Here is an 18811-nt window from a genome sequence, read left to right as displayed (position 1 = left end):
ATATAATTTCAATTATTAGTAAATATAAATAAATACATGTAAATATTTCCTAAATACAGTATGTATTCATGTGTATGTGTTTGTATTTATAAATACAAAATTCATATGCACAGTACATAGACATATATTATGTAAACACAAACTTTTATTCTGGATGCGATTAATCGCAAGTAATCGTTTGACAGCCCTAAACATAACATAAAAAAATATATTAGTATGACACTTACCAAAAGACCACTTCTCATTCAGTCGTCTTTCAGCGAGGCTGCGCACCAGCTGAATCTCGTAGTCCTGGTCTCTGCTTTCCTTGGATGCCTGAAGAACCCTGACACCTGTGGACAGTTTGATGTAATCTTCGTAGTAATAGCCCCAAGCTGCCAGAGAGAGTTGAAGCTGGCTGTCACACTGTGCTAGATCATCCAGGTTGGTGCAGCCCAGTGTCTTTAAACTGCCAAGATACAAACAAATATTTTATATAGGAAAAGATGGGTGGATGTGCCTTAGCAGAGATACCGTCACTTTCCCTTTTCGACTACAGGCTATTCACAACTTGAGCATTCTTGGTTTTAACAACAGATGATTCCCAAATATATTCAGAGTGAAGACTTGAAAAATGAGGACGTCCCCCATGTTTGCAGAGGTCAATTTACGGGCTATGTACAACTATTTGTAAAAATAAAGATTTTCTCATCCTCATTTTTATTCTGTCAAAAACAGTCTGAAGAGCCACCTGTTGCCTCTTCCAGAAACAGAAAAGTAACATATGTGTGTATGTGGATGGCCGTAGCCAGCTTCATTTCACTTGATGCGAGAGGCTGGCAGCGTCATCCAATTGAAACAGTTGTGAGTGAGTGAGTGCGACCGTGCGTGGTAATGCAATCTCCGCACTGCATACCCGTAATGTAGGGCTGAAACGATTCCTCGAGTAACTCGAGTAATTTGAATACAAGAAAATCATCGAAGCAATTTTTGTTGCCTCGAAGCTTTGTTAATCCATTTAACTACAGTACGCACGGAGCACTGAGTTTCCCCACGGACCGTTATTACTGACGCACAGCCCGCTAAACTCTATTCATGTTACAGGGCTCTCAAGTCTCACGCATTCACCGTGAGACACACGCATTTTAGTCTGTTCACACGCTAACACGTATTTCTCATGCTGATAAATGAGTGATAGCTTATTGAAATGGTGAACTGCTATTTTACTTAGTTTTAGTCTAGTTTGCGAGTGAAACTTGTTTTCCGGCTGCATTGAGTCCATCAAACCAGATGCGGACTTGTGGACACCGAATCCTGTTATTTACACATGTCATCTGTCAGTTCTGCGTGTCTGCGTGAATGAACTGCACAGTTTAATGTGCTACACGCGTGATGCTCATAAATTTGTCTGCGTCTGCGCTGAATGAGGACATGAACTTCACCTCCAGAGTTGCTCTGAGAGTTTATTTCACGAACATGTTATTGTTTGAATGAAGAAACAGACATACTAAAAAATAAGCGTCTTCCGACAACCTGCCAAAATAAAAGTCATAGGCTATATATAACTATTTAATAGTAAAAAAAAGAAACAGGCTATATATTACTATTTAATAGTAAAAAAAAAAGAAACTAATTTATATAAACTAAATGCATCATGCATAAGATGAAGTTAGTTGTTTACCTTTGAAATTATTCTTTCTATTTTTATTAATGTTTCTTATTTATATATTTGTATTATATTGCATTTTGAATTTAATATGGCAATGTAATGTACTAAATGGGTTTAGTTTTCACAGATATTATCCGAATACCCGATTAATCGATGGAAAAATCAGTTGAATACTCGATTAGTAAAAGAATCGATAGCTGCAGCCCTACCGTAATGACACACTTGCATACTCGTTTTCACGTAATGAAGTTAATATAGTGGGGAGTTGCGTATGGGAACATTTTCGTTTTTATTTTGGGCATGTTTTTCGACGAATGATCTCACAGCATGCCATTGTCGACTTTAGACATAAAATAACTTCCCAAAAACAAAATTGTTGACAGTGAGAATGCTGGTTGGCTAGTGTAACGGAGGCGAGTGAGAGAGAGAGCTGTCCAAGTAAACCTGACTCCCCGACTTCAAGGGTTGCTCTAGCAGCAGACGATTAGCATCCTCGTTAGAGCACTCGTCTCCCATACCGGACAGACTCTGGTCGAGTAGGACCAGTTAGTCATTTTGGAAAACCACTAGCCACAGTATCAAGCCCTGATTATAGATATAAGTTTATCATTTGTTAACTTTATTATTCATTATATTTATTAAAGTTGAATGATTTATAGCATTTATTGGTAATATTAGGTACAATTATTGACACACCACCAGAGACCTCGCTAATTTACAAACCCTGGCTACAGCCATGCATCCGTGTACTCATTTTACTGACATATTTACATCTACAGATGGAAAACATGGTATCCTCGCTGTAGCGTTAAGAGAACAGGTTTGAGTTGAAACCTCTTGATGTCAGGTATTTTGACACCAAAAAAAATGGCGGCCTCCGAGTTAAAAGTATTATTTTAGGTTTTCTAAAAAACGATGACAGTTAAGGTCTTTGCACATACAGTCCGAAATTTTCGTATGCGTTTTTTCGTATTTGGCTCTCGTTTGAACAGTGTCTCTGAATTGTTATAAAAGGCCACTCAAAATGCTTGCTACGGATGCGAAAACGCAGAAAATCGAACCCGGTCCGAATTTTTTTATGACGGACGAAAATATCGGAGGCAGTGTGTATGTGATTGACACAACGTGAGGTCGTATTTATTTTTTAACGTCGGGAAATTTCGGACGCAAATATCGGACTCAATGTGCAATGGGCTTTACACGGTTATTTATTTCACAATTATGAAGTCAATGCTAGTCTTGATCAACATACATCTCTCTGTAGGTGGGGCACTCATTAATGGTGTTAAACGTTGGCTTGATGTAAAATAAATGTTCTTACAGATATTGCCTATTGGGAATAAATACTTGGCCCTGTCTAAGACTGTGATACTTAGAAAACCCCGCAGCAGCATATTCTTGAATGTTTCTGAACTCACGTGTGGTAGTAGTGCTCCAAGCTCTGGGAACAAAGCCACTCCTGGAAGGCAAAGTCTCTGAGGAGCTGTACATGTGCCTCAGTGATCTCCCTCCAGCGACGCTTCTCCTTTACCACCTCCTCAAGTCGAGATAGCACACTCAAACTCAGCTCCTCCAGAGTCTGAACCTCTATACATATAGGAAGAGGAAGCAAACTCAGCACATTATACACATATTGCTTGCAGGACTAGTGTATTTTTTTAAAATCTATAAAAATAGATCAAATGCAATAGATAAAATAGATTCGAAAAAATGTAATTGTGTTGTGACTCAAATATGTTCATATTGCGTAAAACTGACCTTCAAACAAATACATGTATTCGGAGAGGCTGTGTCCCTGGAGCCATTCTTCAAGTTGACTTTCCTTGCTTTTCTTCCAGCTCACCTCCCAGAAGGAAGCCCACAAGACTGAACAAAAGATGGAGGTCAGCAAAAAGCGGCTGTCCATCAGATCATCTTTAAACTCCAAATTAGACCTCCAACTGTGATCTCTCCAAGCTGTCTTATTTGGTGCCGAGTATCTCGCTCATGTTCCTCCAGTACTGGGAAGATAAAAGAGATGCATATAAATCAGTTTGGTTCTGCCTTTGTAAAAAAAAAAACGTAACAAAAAAAATGCAATAAACTCTATATATTACATAACTTTCTGTTTTCCCTCATGTGTTTACTAAAAATGTATGTGCTGTAAAACTGCTTTTTACAACACTTCAAAATTGTCCAAGGTGTTATAGAGACACGTCCACGTATTTTAGGTAAGAGACAATGGACTGAGACTAATAATATTAAATCCAAAATAAATGGCAAGATGACAAAACAGTTTTATAATAAACATGACTCGATCATATTGCATCCGCCAAAAACACGTCTGCAATTCCCTCAAGCTGCGGGGGGAAAGTGTGACAAGACATCAGTTCTGTTCTTGTGGTCCTACATTTCTACTGCTGACAATGCAGACTCTGACAACACGTAATACTGTTTGTTTAGGGCACAATTAAAACAAACGAGAGCACCCTTAATATGTGCTCATCAAAAGACAATGTAAGTTAAAGCTAAAATGTTTCATAGTGAATTAAAAAGCTCATTCGATGCAGAACAATCACATAACAACAGATACAGACATAGTACCAACACACAGCACTGACATAAGATGCATTGAAAAGAAACCAATACGTCTGAAAGACAGATTTAAATAGTTCATATTTAGAAAACAGCATTGATATAATCATTCATCATTTTTACCTTGCTTTTATCTAACGTTACTGAGAACCGGAAAGACCGCAATATCAAATACGCCAAAGGACGCAGGAAATGACGTAGGCGTTTAATGTGTCGAAGGATGATGACGTCGGAAAACGCTGTGAGAAACACACGAGGGTTGGATTGAAAATCTCTGGTGTATTACACCGTGATGGTACGTTACATTATTAAAATAAACCGAATATTCAGACTTGGTTGGAAATATAGTTTTAGTGTACATCTATTTTCTGCTTGGTTGCTTGATGACGATGATTTGTCTCTTTGTGTATTTTTGTGAATTAGGGTAAACAGAAAAAACAGAAATATGCTGCGATGAAAAGAATGATAAATCTAAAGGACAAGAGAATGTGAGTATCACTAACTATTTCCGTAACCTTTATTTACAATTTTGTTTAAAACGTATCCTATACACTGAAGAGTACACCGAAATAGTATGAGAGATGAGTTTGTACCCAGAAATCGTTGTTTACAGATTGTAAACAAATACAAATCACAGAAAATAATTCACAAATGTATGCCTCACATATTCGTTACATATATAATCACAGTCAGTTTACTTGCATATACATAAAATATATGTGACTTTTTTATCTTTGAAAACCACGTATGTTGTACATACGTCTTAGTAAATAAGAGAGCAGCCAGATAATAACACTACAATATACTAAAAGTATAGTAGAGTAATACAATCTCGAAGATATACATTATAAACAAGGCCTCGCATTTACATATTGACTTACCATTTTCACAATTTACATAATATGCACAGTGATCACAATAATCTATTGCAGGGCTTTCCAAACTTTTTCATTCGAGCACCCATAGATTAGTAGTGTTTTATATCCCTTGTCATTATAGGCCTTTTTGCAAGATGTAACGAAGACTGGTCCAGAAGAACTTGCCGTTTCAGTTTTCTACACGTTTGAACACAATACAACCACCAGAACATTAAGAACTGAATTAAAATGTTGAACTAATATTTTTAAGACTCGCTTATATGTGTGAAATAATAATAAAAGAATCATATAAAACTGAAACAGGAAGTGCTTCTGGACTAGTGTGGTTTACATTGTCTAAAATGATGTATATGAATGATGAAATATTTTATTGTAGTACCAACACACATTACATTTAGATATCAAAACCATTGTCATTGCTGGATATTCATTCATTTTTAATTTAAAGGAGGTCAAAGTAGGGCTGTGCACGTTAATCGCGATTACCAATAAATCATGCTGAAATCGAGCTAGCTCGATTATGCAAGGCATCGATATTTTTTTTATGCGTAGCTTGTCCGTGTAGCACGGCTCTGGGATCAGTAGGAAATGCTGCTCGATTTAAAAGCAGTGCGAGTTTGAGTCGCTTATAACGTGCATTTAAAAAAGCAACACCCGTCAAACATGATCGTTATGAATATACTTTATTATCATGAAAATACCGGAGGAGGCTTGAGGAACAGTGATAAAAACATGTCCTTAGGCATTTCCTAGAACTACGTGTGTTATGGTCTTCTTCTGCAGTGCGTATTTGGAGTTTCTGCACGAGAGCGCCCTCTGGCTTTCGGGTGCAGCTGCAATTTACCGTACTTCACTCACAAGCTGTGCTTAAATCACGTGATATATATTTTGGTTAATCATGCACGACTTGCAAGAATAAATTCAAGGAATGGTTCACCCAAAAACTTATTTTAATTAATAATTTACTCATTCTCTTGCAAGTGTATTTTTGCGCAGACACAATTTGAGTCATTTTGAAAGATGTGCTGGCTCTTTCCAGTTTGGCAATGGCATTGAAGGGTAACCCTTTTTTTTTTTTGAGGCTCCCAAAAGCATATATATCCGTCATAAAACTAATCCATACAACTCCAGTGGCCTGTATCACTTAGCCGGTTTCAGTTTTTATCCAGGTAAGTTCGTGTTTAGTTTGAGCATACTCTTGAGTTTTCGGGCAAGAAGGTGGATTGGTTTTGAGCGGGTTGCGACACCATGGTAACTTACGCTTCATACATAACCTGCTCCGGAGCAGGTTTTATTCTGGGTTAGACGTCGCAAACCAAAACTGGACCAATCAGCTGTGAGTAAAGTGACATATCTGAGGCAATAAAGCCACTCCCCTCGCATCTCGCTCCAAATTAAAGAAGTTTAAAGTGATAAGAGGGAAAATCTTTATTTGCACGGTATATTTATTGATTATTATTCACTATAAATAAAAACATATTCATATAATTATAATATGAGTTGATTATTAATATTAAACATAGCATTTAAATTAATATAACAATATATGTATCAATACAAGCTTCAATATATAAAGCTTTTAAAACTGATGAAGCATACATATAATGAATTGTCGTTGAGTTACGTGAAGCCGGCATATCGTATCGCCATGTAGGGCTGGGCGAATAAGAGTTTATTTCTATTCCGTATATACCGGAATAGAATTGAGCTGAAGCAATGGCGTTTGACGCAACGTTCACGCCTAATACAGTCACGCATTTGACAAGAAAGATGAGAACAGTACAGGTGCATATTTAATAGAAACGAAGAATAAGAAACACGACGAGTTTTGTCATTTATACATGTTCAAAGTCTTGAAAACAGAGTTGTGTGGATTAGTTTTGTGACAGATATGTGTGCTTTTGGAGCTTCCAAAAATTGGAGGGTTACCACATGAGAGACAGTAAATTATGGATTTGAATTCATTTTAGGTGAACTATTTCTTTTACCATTGTAATGAATAGTGCAATTGTTGCTTTGCTTTTTGAATATGGGTCGAAAAGTACAAAATGTGTCCTACAGTTTGACAGCAACAATTTGGGAAACAAAGTGTTGATAATATAATTTTATATTATTCATATATTTATAATATAAAATAGCATAATAGAGATTTATCTTCATTGTTGTTGTTGTTGTTGTTTTTTCTCAAATTTTCTGTCACACCGTAGGGCATGTGCAATTTTTTAGTCAACAACCCATATCCTGACGAAAAGTTGTTTTGGCTATATTTTCTCTAGAAAGGAAAAGGATAGAGCAAAAACACAAAAAAAGAAGAAAGAAGATCCCTCTGCCATTAAAGAGCAAGAAGTGTAAGTAATTCTATAAATAAATCTGTTGTTGTGTAGTTTTTCAGCTTTAAACACCATTCCAGTTTGGTTTTGGGCAGGCATATCTGTTTTTCCCGAACAGTGACGATGTTTAGGAAATCAGATTGTGTCAGAGCCAATGACTTGTGGGCAGTGTTCTGACATATGTGGCTCGGTTGCAAAGTAGTGTTGCTTTAAACTAGATTGGCATTAAAATAAGCATCTGAATAAGGCTTTTTTCCTTTATTAACCGTTTATATTTTAGGTTACAATGAACGAAACTACTGATCCATTGCTTTATTTGTGATAGACGGACATCTGCGGATGGTTCAGTTGTGCTCTGAAAGTGCTGACAGTAAGGGCGTTTTCACACCTATGTATCGATTGCTTTGTTCCGAAACCGGGGGTTAAATCGCTACAATATTGAAATTTATTTTAGTTCGGTTCGCATTCACAAGGCAATATTTCCAAACGGACCAAACTTTGTTAATAAAAGTCACGTGGGAGTAAACTCTCATTCGATTGGTCTGTTTATTTTCCGGTCGGTAACGCGAGTGAAAATGAGCGTCAGCTGCGCGTTGCGAGTCTCTCACGGTGGAGCTCGGGAAGCATAAAAGGAGGAGAAGGATGGAAGAGAACCAGGCCTGGATTTTGTGTTGTTTTATTGTGTTTGTGTGGCCGGCAGTCGACTGTGAGGGAGCTGTCAGCACTTGTTTACTTTCGTTTTGTTGTTTGTTTATTTTATTAAAAGTTTGGTTTAACGTTCGCCGGTTTCCGCCTCCTTCCTTCCTTACTTTGAACATTGTTACAGGGAGCCATTAGCAAAACAATCCCTTTTGCGTCACGCAACTTTACATAATTACCCATCATACATTGTGATACAGTCTGGTTCGTTGGGTCGGATGGCTTTCACACATATACCGAACCACTCCAGAGTTCGTTTGCAATCGGGTCGAGACCACCTTGTTCAGGCGGTCTCAGAGCGATTGTTTTGGGGCGGATCCTAGCGCGATTGCCGTGTTCACATATGCCTAAACGAATCGAACCAAGAGAGAAAACGCACCAGGTTCCGAAACAAACCCTTATGTGTGAAAACGCCCTAAGAAAGCACAAGTGTTTTGTTTGCGCTCTAGTTGCCCATGCCGTTTTGCTTAGAATTAGCCATCTGTCTTGTGAAGAACATGTCTAATAGTGTGTATTATCATGTGTATTTGAGAGATGACTAAAGTTGTGTCTCGAGAGTACAGATCTACATTTATGTTGTATTTTACATCTTACTTTTTATTCCTATATGGATTTACTAATCTGTCCTAATTTATCAGTCTTTATTCATTTTTAATGATATTCCCCATATGAAAACTTTAAAAAACTTTCTAGATTAAATGGAGCCATCTAAATAACTAGACTGTTGTAAGAATAAACGGGTGCACCGGAGCATTCACACACGTGATAAACTATGTGGTTCCTCTCCTTTGTGTTTACTAGGGATGCAACAATACAGCTCACCCACGGTTCAATACGAACCTCGGTTTTCACCCACGGTTTTAGGTTTGGATCTTATGGCTTGGCACATTAAAGTGTTTTTTCATTGTTCTATGCTTATGTGATAGGAACAGTAAAAAGTTAAGAACTATTTTACTGAAATTCTCTTTATTTAACTTTACTTATTTTATTATCTTTAAGCAAAAATCAAATATTCCTGGCTCACAGCAGTTTTTGGTTTACTGTTCATCAACATGCCAGTAAAAAAAGCTTTTTGAAGAGGTTTTGCACATCAGAGTATTTAAAATAACGTAATGCAAAACTTTCGGTTGCTGTAATGGAAGTAAACGTGCGGTTAACACTGCAAACACTAGCGCTCGATGGGAAAGGCCAAAGATAATATATTAACAAGGTGTGCCACTCTGATTGCAATAAATTGAAAGAAATGCAATGCTAAATAGCTTCCTGGAGGTGCTCTTGCTATGACGTAAATAGCTGTCCGAAAGGCCGCCGAGTGGCATGACTTTCATTAAACGGACTTTGGCATGGTGCTGTAGACGCTCTTTCTGCATGTGCTGGGTGAGATGCAACGCTAACGTGCTGTTTTCGTATGCAGTGTAAAAATACATTCTTGATGTGCCAAATTCGGAGATTATCACTTTAGTACAACGTGCATACAATAAAGCCAGCCCGCGTCTCTCAACAGCACATTGCTTCTCGTGTTGCAGGCAGCCTCGCTTCACCGCCCGACCACCACTCGCTATTAGATACATACAAACACGGACAGAGCCAGTTCAGAGTGTAATTGAGCGCACGGAAATAATTTAAACGCAAAACAGGAAAAGCACAATTCACTACACGTTTTGAACCATGGAGGTCGTACAGAACTGTTCAATATTATATTGAGTATTGTGGCATCCCTAGTGTTTACGGACGTGACACAAAAAGGAACTGCTGCAAGCTGAAATTTCCAGCAAAGACCGACCTGATCATGCGAATTATAAATCATTATAAGCTTACTGTTGTGACTCAGGGTAAGGTAAGGTAGTAGTTTTGAACATTGATCTGTTTTTGCTCATTAATTCATTTCAGTTTTTTAACCAAAAAAGTTACATATTGTAGCTATAAGGAACCATTTTAAAGAGAACACCAAAATATTTAACAGTAACAGTTTTACCTCGTGGTTTAATTTTTTAATAACTTAACACATTGCATATTGGCCAGGTTTCCATTACAGATTTGTGCAAAACTTAAGCAATATTTTCTAAATGTCGATTAAAAAATATTGCGGAATGATGGCATTTCCATTAAATGTTATTATGTGACTATACGACGATTATATGAGTGTAATTTTTTTTTCGATAAGTCATTTTGGCCATACTTGTCCTTTTTAGGTTTTATGGCAGGTTGCGAACCAACTTTAGATGTGCATAGTGCCACCTACTGTGATGAAAGAGTGAAGAGAAATGTCTATATTTCCCTACATATTTTCATATTAACTAGGGCTGTTAACGCAGGCGATTAAAATTTTTTTTTCAGATTAACACGTTAAAAATATTCATAAAATGATGCTGTTAAAGAAAAAATGTGTGTTAAAAATGTGTGAATAGTCAGATAATTGTTTTAATCGATTGACAGCACTAATATTAACTCACTGTATCTAATAGATCTGCATACTGCACTCATTCGTTGTCCTGCATTTGGGCAATCAAAAAAAATATATTATTTAATGAGAATTCCTTACAACCTGTCTTTCCAAATGTTCTGCCCAAACATACAACGAATGGTCATATGGTTTTTTCGTACGCTATGTTACTTGTAAATGGACAAAAAGTAGGCTTCTTCGACTTCATGCGGCGCAGCCAGAAACGACAGGCGGATGATATCAAAGTACCGCGAGAGTGATTCGAAAGCAAACACTTGTGTATGATTTTTCTAATCGCTCTCACAGTACTTTGATGTCATCCGACTGTCAGATCTTGTTTGAAGTCGAACAAGCCTAGTGTTTCCATTGCAATTTTGCCAAATGTACCTTTATCGTATTGCCTGAAAAACCTCATGCGAGCGTGAATTTTTTTTTGTGATATATGCTAGTTTTGACGTGTTTCCATTAGGCGTATTTTCAATGCGCTATTGTTTACTCTCAAAGCAACCAGTCACACACAGTTGACATTTTATAACTGTGTGCGCATGTTAGGGCTGGGCGATACAGCTGAAAAATGTCATATCAATCGATATTGATAATTATTGATACATTTTAAAAGCCTTTATTAAGACCTGTAGAAAACGAGGTTTGAATTTTACCACTGTATTATTCACATTTTCCCCATTTTGACTGGATTACTGTTAAGTGTTTTGGTGGTAAATAACCTTATTTTAACATAGACAGCATCAGGTTTATTAGGTTACTGTCACTTTAAGTGCAAGTGCTAATGCTGATACACATCCACTGATATCTTAACTTATAACATTAGCCACTGTGTTTATGTGAATCTTGTGTTTTTTTGGCATAATCTTGTGTGCATTATAGCTATATAGCTAATTAGACGCGAAAGAGATCTTTGTTCTGTACCTGTGCTGTGTGTGTGTGTGCGTGCGTGCGTCGGATGTGTGTGGCGCACTCATGTCAGAAGAAATGTCTGTCAAATCGGTTCTTATACTAAAAATGAGCCACTTTTCAGTCAGACAACACAGCAGTACTTGGTTCTTTGCACTACTTATACAACTTTTTTCAACTTGTTTTTTTAAAGTACTAGTACTGAATGTCTCTGTTTGGGCAGTATATGTTTCAACCCACTAATTGTCATCTTTGTGTTTCAGAGCAAAGTATCCATCATGCATGTTCTTCCAGTACAATACTCAACTTGGACCTCCATATTATATCCTTGTTGATACCAACTTCATCAACTTCTCAATTAAGGCCAAATTAGATGTTGTTCAGTCAATGATGGATTGCCTTTATGCTAAATGTGAGTGTCCTTTTCTTTTTTTTTTGCAAATAATCATAAAAATGGGTGAATACGTGTTTTTTTACGTGTTAAACAACATTAAACGAGGGGAACTAGTTAGTAACAACAAACAAACTCTGCAATCCAGGAAACATTATAACATATAGATAAATCCTTGCAATGTTTAGCGAATGTTATTTTATGATGCAAAAAACAATTCTCTGGTTCTCAAAAAATAACCAAACAGTAGGGATGGGCGATATGGCCCTAAAACTCTATCACGATAATTCCTGGTATTTGTTGCGATAACGGTAAAAATTACGATATATCCATAACGCCATCCACCGCTGTTTTTTGCGTCAAGTGATAGTAGCTGCATGTAGTCCAGACCCTCAGAAAAACAAATATTATCAAAAAGTAAAACTTACCCCAAATCAAACAGCTCCTAAAATATACTACAGTATTGTTGAACATATAAAATATAATAGTGAGATTCGACTTCAAAAGGTTGTAGTAAAGAAAAGTTAAATGAACTAAAGCTCAATAAACACATCATGTCATACCTAAAACTGTATATATTCTAGGGCTGTGCCGATAAATGATATCATATCGAATCGCGATAGAATGTATTTCAAAAACGATGATAAGCTATTGGCATTTTGACTCGATATCGATTAATCGTACGTCTAACAGAACGCAGAAATAAACACAACAACAGTCAGTCAGCGTGCAGCTTTTATCATGCGCGTCAAAGTACAAAGTCCATTTAATACTGCACTTGGCAAAGAAAACTCGACATGAGGAGGAAAACATTACTGGAAGCGGAAACAAAGGTGAAACTAACCTCGAGTTGTCATCACGCGGTTTATCAAGTGTCTTATTATTTTTCGCAATCGCCGGTTAAACAAAACAAAATTGAGGCGCAATTGCAAGCACGTTACTTCAAAACTCAAGCGCAAACGTTTTTATATCCATCGTTAACGATATCTGCTAAAATGAGCTCGTGCTTATGAAACAAACCAGCGCTGCCCTGTACAGATTAGAGATGTAATGAAGTGAGTTTGTGTGCACATTAAAATATTGAACCTTGTATGTAAGATGCTTGCATGATTAAAGAAATGTACTACAGTTTATGTGAGATGTCTTTTTGAAAGACTAAGGTTCACTGAATGCATTGAATGAATCCCACTACTCGAGCAAGACATTATTGCAGCGTTATGTATGTGCGCAGATGCTGAGCCAATAGCGTTCGAATGTACACCGTACATTGGTTGAATGTACTGAATGATCACTCCCTTTACTTAACGAGTCAATTGAGTCAAAATGAGACTGAATGAAGTGGTACATGTTGTTTATGGCCTAATATCCTCTGTGTTGCAACAGTGCATTGATTTAATTGAATTTTAACTGGTTAAAGGTTAACTTTTGTTAATAAACTGTATTTAAAATAGATTATTTTAAATACAGTTTTTTAATTAAATATATATCGAAATAAATATCGTTATCGATCAATATAGAAAAAAGCTATCGAGTTTACTTTTTTGCCATATCGCCCAGCCCTAATATATTCTATTGTTGGGTGGAAACGATCGATCGCATCACGCTGTCAATCACTCTCTCTTGAACTGTGTGAAGTGAACCTTCTCTTCTCACAGCAACATACACTGAATCTGTCTATGACTCGCGCTACAGAAAGAAAACAGAAAAATGCGGATAAAAGAAATCTAATTAAATAATCCATGCTTTTATACGCTCATAAACGTATTTAAAATAACGTAATACAAACTCGCATTTTGTACTGTATGTGAACAGGCAGCAGTGCTGTGCACGCTGTGTCGCTATGAAAGCACATGTGGGCGCGAGCTGCGCACAGGGATGCTCCGTTCATCATGTATATAACAGGCAAGAAATCATAGTAAACAATTTGCGCACACGCGCATAACATCTAACGAATGTTTAAATAAATACTTTTAGCCAAACTAAATGTTGTGGTGTAACGTATTATGACTATCAACGAATACTTAACAAACGAATGAAATAAAATGAAAGTGAAACTAAACATCAACTCGGATGCATCTAGTGCCAACCTAAACGAGATTTAGAGCTTTTAGTGCAAACTCTTTCTCAGCTTCACGTCTGCCCTCCGCTATACCCGTTTTCGCTTCACACGAGCTGTGAATGGGTCTCACAAAGAAATACGTCATCAACTAGAATTTATCGTTTATATCGCGGGAAGACTAATTCCTATCATGTGGGGAATTTCTACCGGTATATCGCAAACGATATAATATCGCCCATCCCTACCAAACAGGAACTAGAATCTCATGTTAGGGCAACGTTCTGTATTTACTTATTTATGGGGCGTTCATAAATTCAGTCACACATTTCCAATATCACGTTTCACAAGTCATTGTCAGTGATTTTGAAAAAATGCAGTGGAAGCCTATTCAGTGCAGTGTTTGTATTTATAGCACTAAATTTATATGTCTGCACTAGTGATGCACGGATTGCGGTTATGTCCGTGGGCGCTGTGGATAATCCGCGGGTCGGGTGGGTAAGGTAATAAAAAAGTTATGATCAGAAAAAATTCTAATTAATCGTGGGTGAATAAGATCAGTCATTAATTATGCAAATATTAACTACATACTCTAAAATATGAACGTGTTTTAAATGAATTTTCATTTGGCAGACAGGCACTAAATTGCAGACTCTCAGTTAAAAAAAATGTGCCCTGTGAGGATGGGACAGGGGTCCATTCTTAAAGCAGAAATACAGGCGAAACCGATCCGAGAGAAAATTAAAAAAGGAGAATGAAATCAAATCAGCATCAACTGCACCGTACTTGGCTCTAATGTTTATTAGTTTATCCAGTCATTGCAACACAAAAACTATAAGTTCAGCCCAAGCAATGACAGAAACAGCGATATTCCCATTTAAATCTGAAGGTCGGGTGCCGATATCTAGATCAGAGAAAATTCTAGGTGCGGGTGGACGATTTATTTATTATTTTAGATGGTTATTTTAGATGGTTATTTTAGATGTATTCATATTTTAAAGTTGTACTTGGGGAACAACTGAAGCTCAGCAGTGAGAATAACGTAAAGGAGTAGTTCACTATAAAATTAAAATTTCATGATAATTCACTCACCCACATGTTATAAAAGCCGTCCGTGTGTTTATTTTTTTTTTGTCAAACAAATTGAGGCTTTTGAGAAAAGCTTTCCAGGGTTCTTATCCATGCAATGGATTTCAACGGGGGGATGTTGGTTGAGGTCCAAATTTCAGTTTCATCGCAGCTTCAAAAGGCTCTACAGGACACCAGCCGATGAATAATTCGATTGGATCAATTAGCTGTGTCTGTACCAGTGTCAATGCCCATCTTCCGTGTAAACTTGTGGGAAGAATAATATAGTCGATAGAATGTTCAAAAAGATGGTTGATGATATACAGTATATGATATTTTGTACTGTTATGGGGGGCTGTTACTTTTTCTATTATAATATGATGATTTCATGTATTTTGTTTAGGTGTTCCTTGTATAACAGACTGTGTGATGGCTGAGCTTGAGAAACTAGGCATGAAGTACCGAGTGGCTTTGCGGTAATGGCACACACATTTGTAAAGTTTATTCTGCATTACTGTGGTAAATGCATGCTAATTCTCTAAATATAGGTATATCCTTTATATGTGTACCAGTTAGGGGTGTAACGGTTCAAATTACACATGGTTCGGTTTGTGTCACGGGTTCGGTTCGGTTTGTACTATGTTCAGGGAGAAGGGACTACTGACAAATAAAAATAAGAACAAATAATCAAGCTACTAGTAACAGCACCAATAAAACAACAGAGCAAAGCAGAAAATAAAATAAGATACTGTATATATACCTTTTAAGGTATAGAAATGGATTACAGTAATCAAATAAAACATAACATTACATATGTACAAATTAAATAAAGATGAATCATAATTGAAGTTACAGAAGCTATTGAGTCACAAGCAGTGAGTGATTTCCTTGACTTTTAACAGACAGCAGGAATATGCAGCTGTCGCTTTAAGAGGAATGAAACCGATCCAGTACACTGATACTGTACACATGCGTTGTTTTTCGTCTGTTTCATCCGTTCACTTAAGACATAACCTACTATGTTTGTTAAGATACTCGACAAGAGGGGCATGTTGACCTACTTCGTGTGTGAATTTGTCCGTTTAAGTGCAAGACTTCAAAGACAGCTCAATACTTGCGCCATGTCTGAGACTTTCCTTATGCATCGCTTCGGATCTTCTCACAGCGCGCAAGCGAGTTTTCTTGTGCATCATCTGGCACTTAAATGTTTAAATTGGCAAGGCTTGAATGAGTGTAGTTTAAACGGCAACATGTGCTGTTCAGGTCTCACCTGCACTAGCGCGCTCACAACACCCGGGTGATGACAGCATAAATGACTGTACAGCATACGTCAATCCTTTTGAAATTTGTCTACGTTATTTGATTTGTTGTAGGTATTAAATGTGTATCCATCGACAAACATACATTAGCTGAACTTTGTCAGTCTGTTTTACGCATTATAATTTTTAACGAACCGTATTATACAGTAAATGCGTCGTCAGATTTAAGATGAGCCGAACCGTTGGTGGAGAACCGTTCAGTTCAATTTTTTACCAAGAACCGTCACACCCCTAGTACCAGTGGTTTAGTTTTTTTGGTTGGCTAAGTTATTTGTCCTTTTATAGGTTTTTTAATTGTATATTAGGAAAACACAACCAATATGAACTGCGTACATTACACAACACAAATTGTTTTCTCCGGGTTTTGTATTCATTGGAATTTTCTGTGCAGGATAGCAAAAGATCCTCGCTTTGATCGCTTGCCTTGCTCACACAAAGGAACATATGCTGATGACTGCTTAGTCCAAAGAGTAACACAGGTACACAGTTATTCCCCCCCGTGGATTAATTGCTTGCTTTACATTCTGACTGATTTCTTGTTGGTCCACTAGCACAAATGTTACATTGTGGCCACGGTGGACAGGGACCTGAAAAGGAGGATTCGAAAGATTCCCGGAGTGCCAATAATGTACATTTCGGATCACAGGTACTCAATGTCTGTTTGCTCTATTTTTGGGTTTCAGAAACGTCACCATTTTGGCGTGGGCGCCATTTTAAGGACCTAGCGCAGCCTCTCCTTATTACAGAGCCTATTAGGACTTCAGATCCAAGGCCACAGTTTTGTAATTCTTTCACTCTGTTTAACAAATCGTATCCATTTATTAATAAACCATACCCACGAGTTTCCAATCCGTGCCCTCAGTTTTGTAAATAGCACTATTCATTTTTTAATCCGTACCACAAATACATAAACTGTGCTCACGCTTTCCATTCCCACAGTTTTGCAAACTACACCCTAATTTTTACCTTGAAATTTAAAAATGTCATTTATTACATTTATAGAAATTGATTATAGAAATTTGAATTTTATAGAAACTAGATTAAAGAAATGTTTATTATTATGTTTATATTTAATAATGTCAATATTAAGTAAAGGAACAAATATTTATTTTAATTAATTCCCTGTTTACTAATTAAAAGCATTTGTTAATGGTATGGGCATTTCGCCTTATTTTCATGAAATTTCATAATCAATAAATAATAAAAACTCGCACGAGTTATTGTGTGTGAGCTCCACATGAGAAATATTGAAGCATTTAGCAGATGCGTGATAACTGTTTTCTGTCCACTGGCTTTTAGATTTTCTGCTATTTATTGTAACATTGATTAGGCTTTATTTGCAATCATGTTATTCTCCACGCAGCAAAGTCCATGTGAAATTAAATATATTAAAAAGAAACTACAGTAGCCTTCTACAGTAGGCTATCTATTATCTCAAGACTCGCCATTTTTTAATATTGGAATAGAAAAACATAATGTTACACTTTAAGGCCCGCATTCATTTTTCCTTTATGGCAAAAATCATAATTAGACTATTTATTACTTTTGTTGATATTATTGTTGATATTGGATTTTACTTTGAAGTCTGATAAAAATGTTTCACAACTTTCTGTAAAGTAAATGAATGCTGTATTTTTACATAAACATCCAAAACAAACTGGTCCTGAAATATGTCATTACATTTGTAAGGAATCAAAAGCATGAGCACCGTTTACTAATTTATTCGTGGGTACAGATTTCAGAAATTAACCGAGGGAACGAATAACAAAACTGTGGCCACGGATTTGCAGGGCATGTTTTTTCCTCCCAACAGGGACCTCACAGGGTCCATACTACGAGGATATTGTAAAACATGAACCCATTTCTTTGAGATTTGCTGTTATCACAGAGAGAGGCATGTTGCTGTACAGTCCTACAAATGGCGGCCGCACCGCTGTGTGACATCACGTGAAACCCATGAATAAGATAATTATCCTTAAATGAGACCTGTCTTGAAAAAAGTTACTTTTGCCATACTATTGTAAGTGGTTACACTTTACAATAATCATTAGTTAATGCATTAGCTAACATGAACTAACAATGCACAATAATTCTTCAGCATTTATTAATCTTAGTTTCTTAATTTCATCATTTACATTTATTCAAATAGAATGTTTTAACTCTTAACATTGGTTAATGTACCATGAACTAACATAAATAATTGTTTTGACATATTTATGTTAGTTAATGTATTAACAAATGCAAATTGATTGTTAGATTTTATTTTTTTTAAAAATGTAAATATATTTTTTCCTTTCTTTTTTTACAGGTATAACATTGAGAGAATGCCGGATGATTATGGTGCACCAAGGTTGTAATACAACGGATGACATTTTATTATTTTTTTATTGTTGTGATAGTAAATATTAATATCAAAAAGACAATTACCCCAATATAATTTTTCCTATAAAATACATTGGTTCAATATTTCTCAATAAAGATTATGATGTGGCA

The 18811-nt window shown here is 36.6% G+C and overlaps 2 protein-coding genes across 3 annotated transcripts in view; one reads left to right on the top strand and one right to left on the bottom strand.

The window, feature by feature from the left end:
• The window catches only part of arel1 (apoptosis resistant E3 ubiquitin protein ligase 1), a 22297-nt gene extending 17878 nt beyond the window's left edge, over nt 1-4419 (bottom strand). For both annotated transcript variants that reach the window (XM_057343752.1, XM_057343753.1), the window contains exons 1-4: nt 4346-4419; nt 3407-3648; nt 3067-3235; nt 228-448 (exon numbers count right to left, since the gene is read on the bottom strand). In XM_057343752.1, the coding sequence (XP_057199735.1) occupies nt 228-448; nt 3067-3235; nt 3407-3554 (538 nt within the window). In that variant the 5' untranslated portion in view covers nt 3555-3648; nt 4346-4419. The remainder of the gene's footprint in view (nt 1-227; nt 449-3066; nt 3236-3406; nt 3649-4345) is intronic.
• On the top strand, nt 4404-18811 carry fcf1 (FCF1 rRNA-processing protein). The gene is made up of 8 exons (XM_057343754.1): nt 4404-4517; nt 4646-4710; nt 7377-7448; nt 11748-11896; nt 15403-15475; nt 16710-16797; nt 16870-16964; nt 18627-18811. The coding sequence occupies exons 1-8, from the start codon at nt 4515-4517 to the stop codon at nt 18673-18675; spliced, it is 594 nt and encodes a 197-aa protein (XP_057199737.1). The 5' UTR covers nt 4404-4514; the 3' UTR covers nt 18676-18811.

The sequence above is a fragment of the Triplophysa rosa genome, linkage group LG10 (genome assembly GCF_024868665.1).
Source record: "Triplophysa rosa linkage group LG10, Trosa_1v2, whole genome shotgun sequence".
In the NCBI taxonomy this organism is placed as follows: Eukaryota; Metazoa; Chordata; class Actinopteri; order Cypriniformes; family Nemacheilidae; genus Triplophysa; species Triplophysa rosa.
Note: the sequence above shows the minus strand (reverse complement) of the source record. Positions and strands in the feature narration are given on the sequence as shown.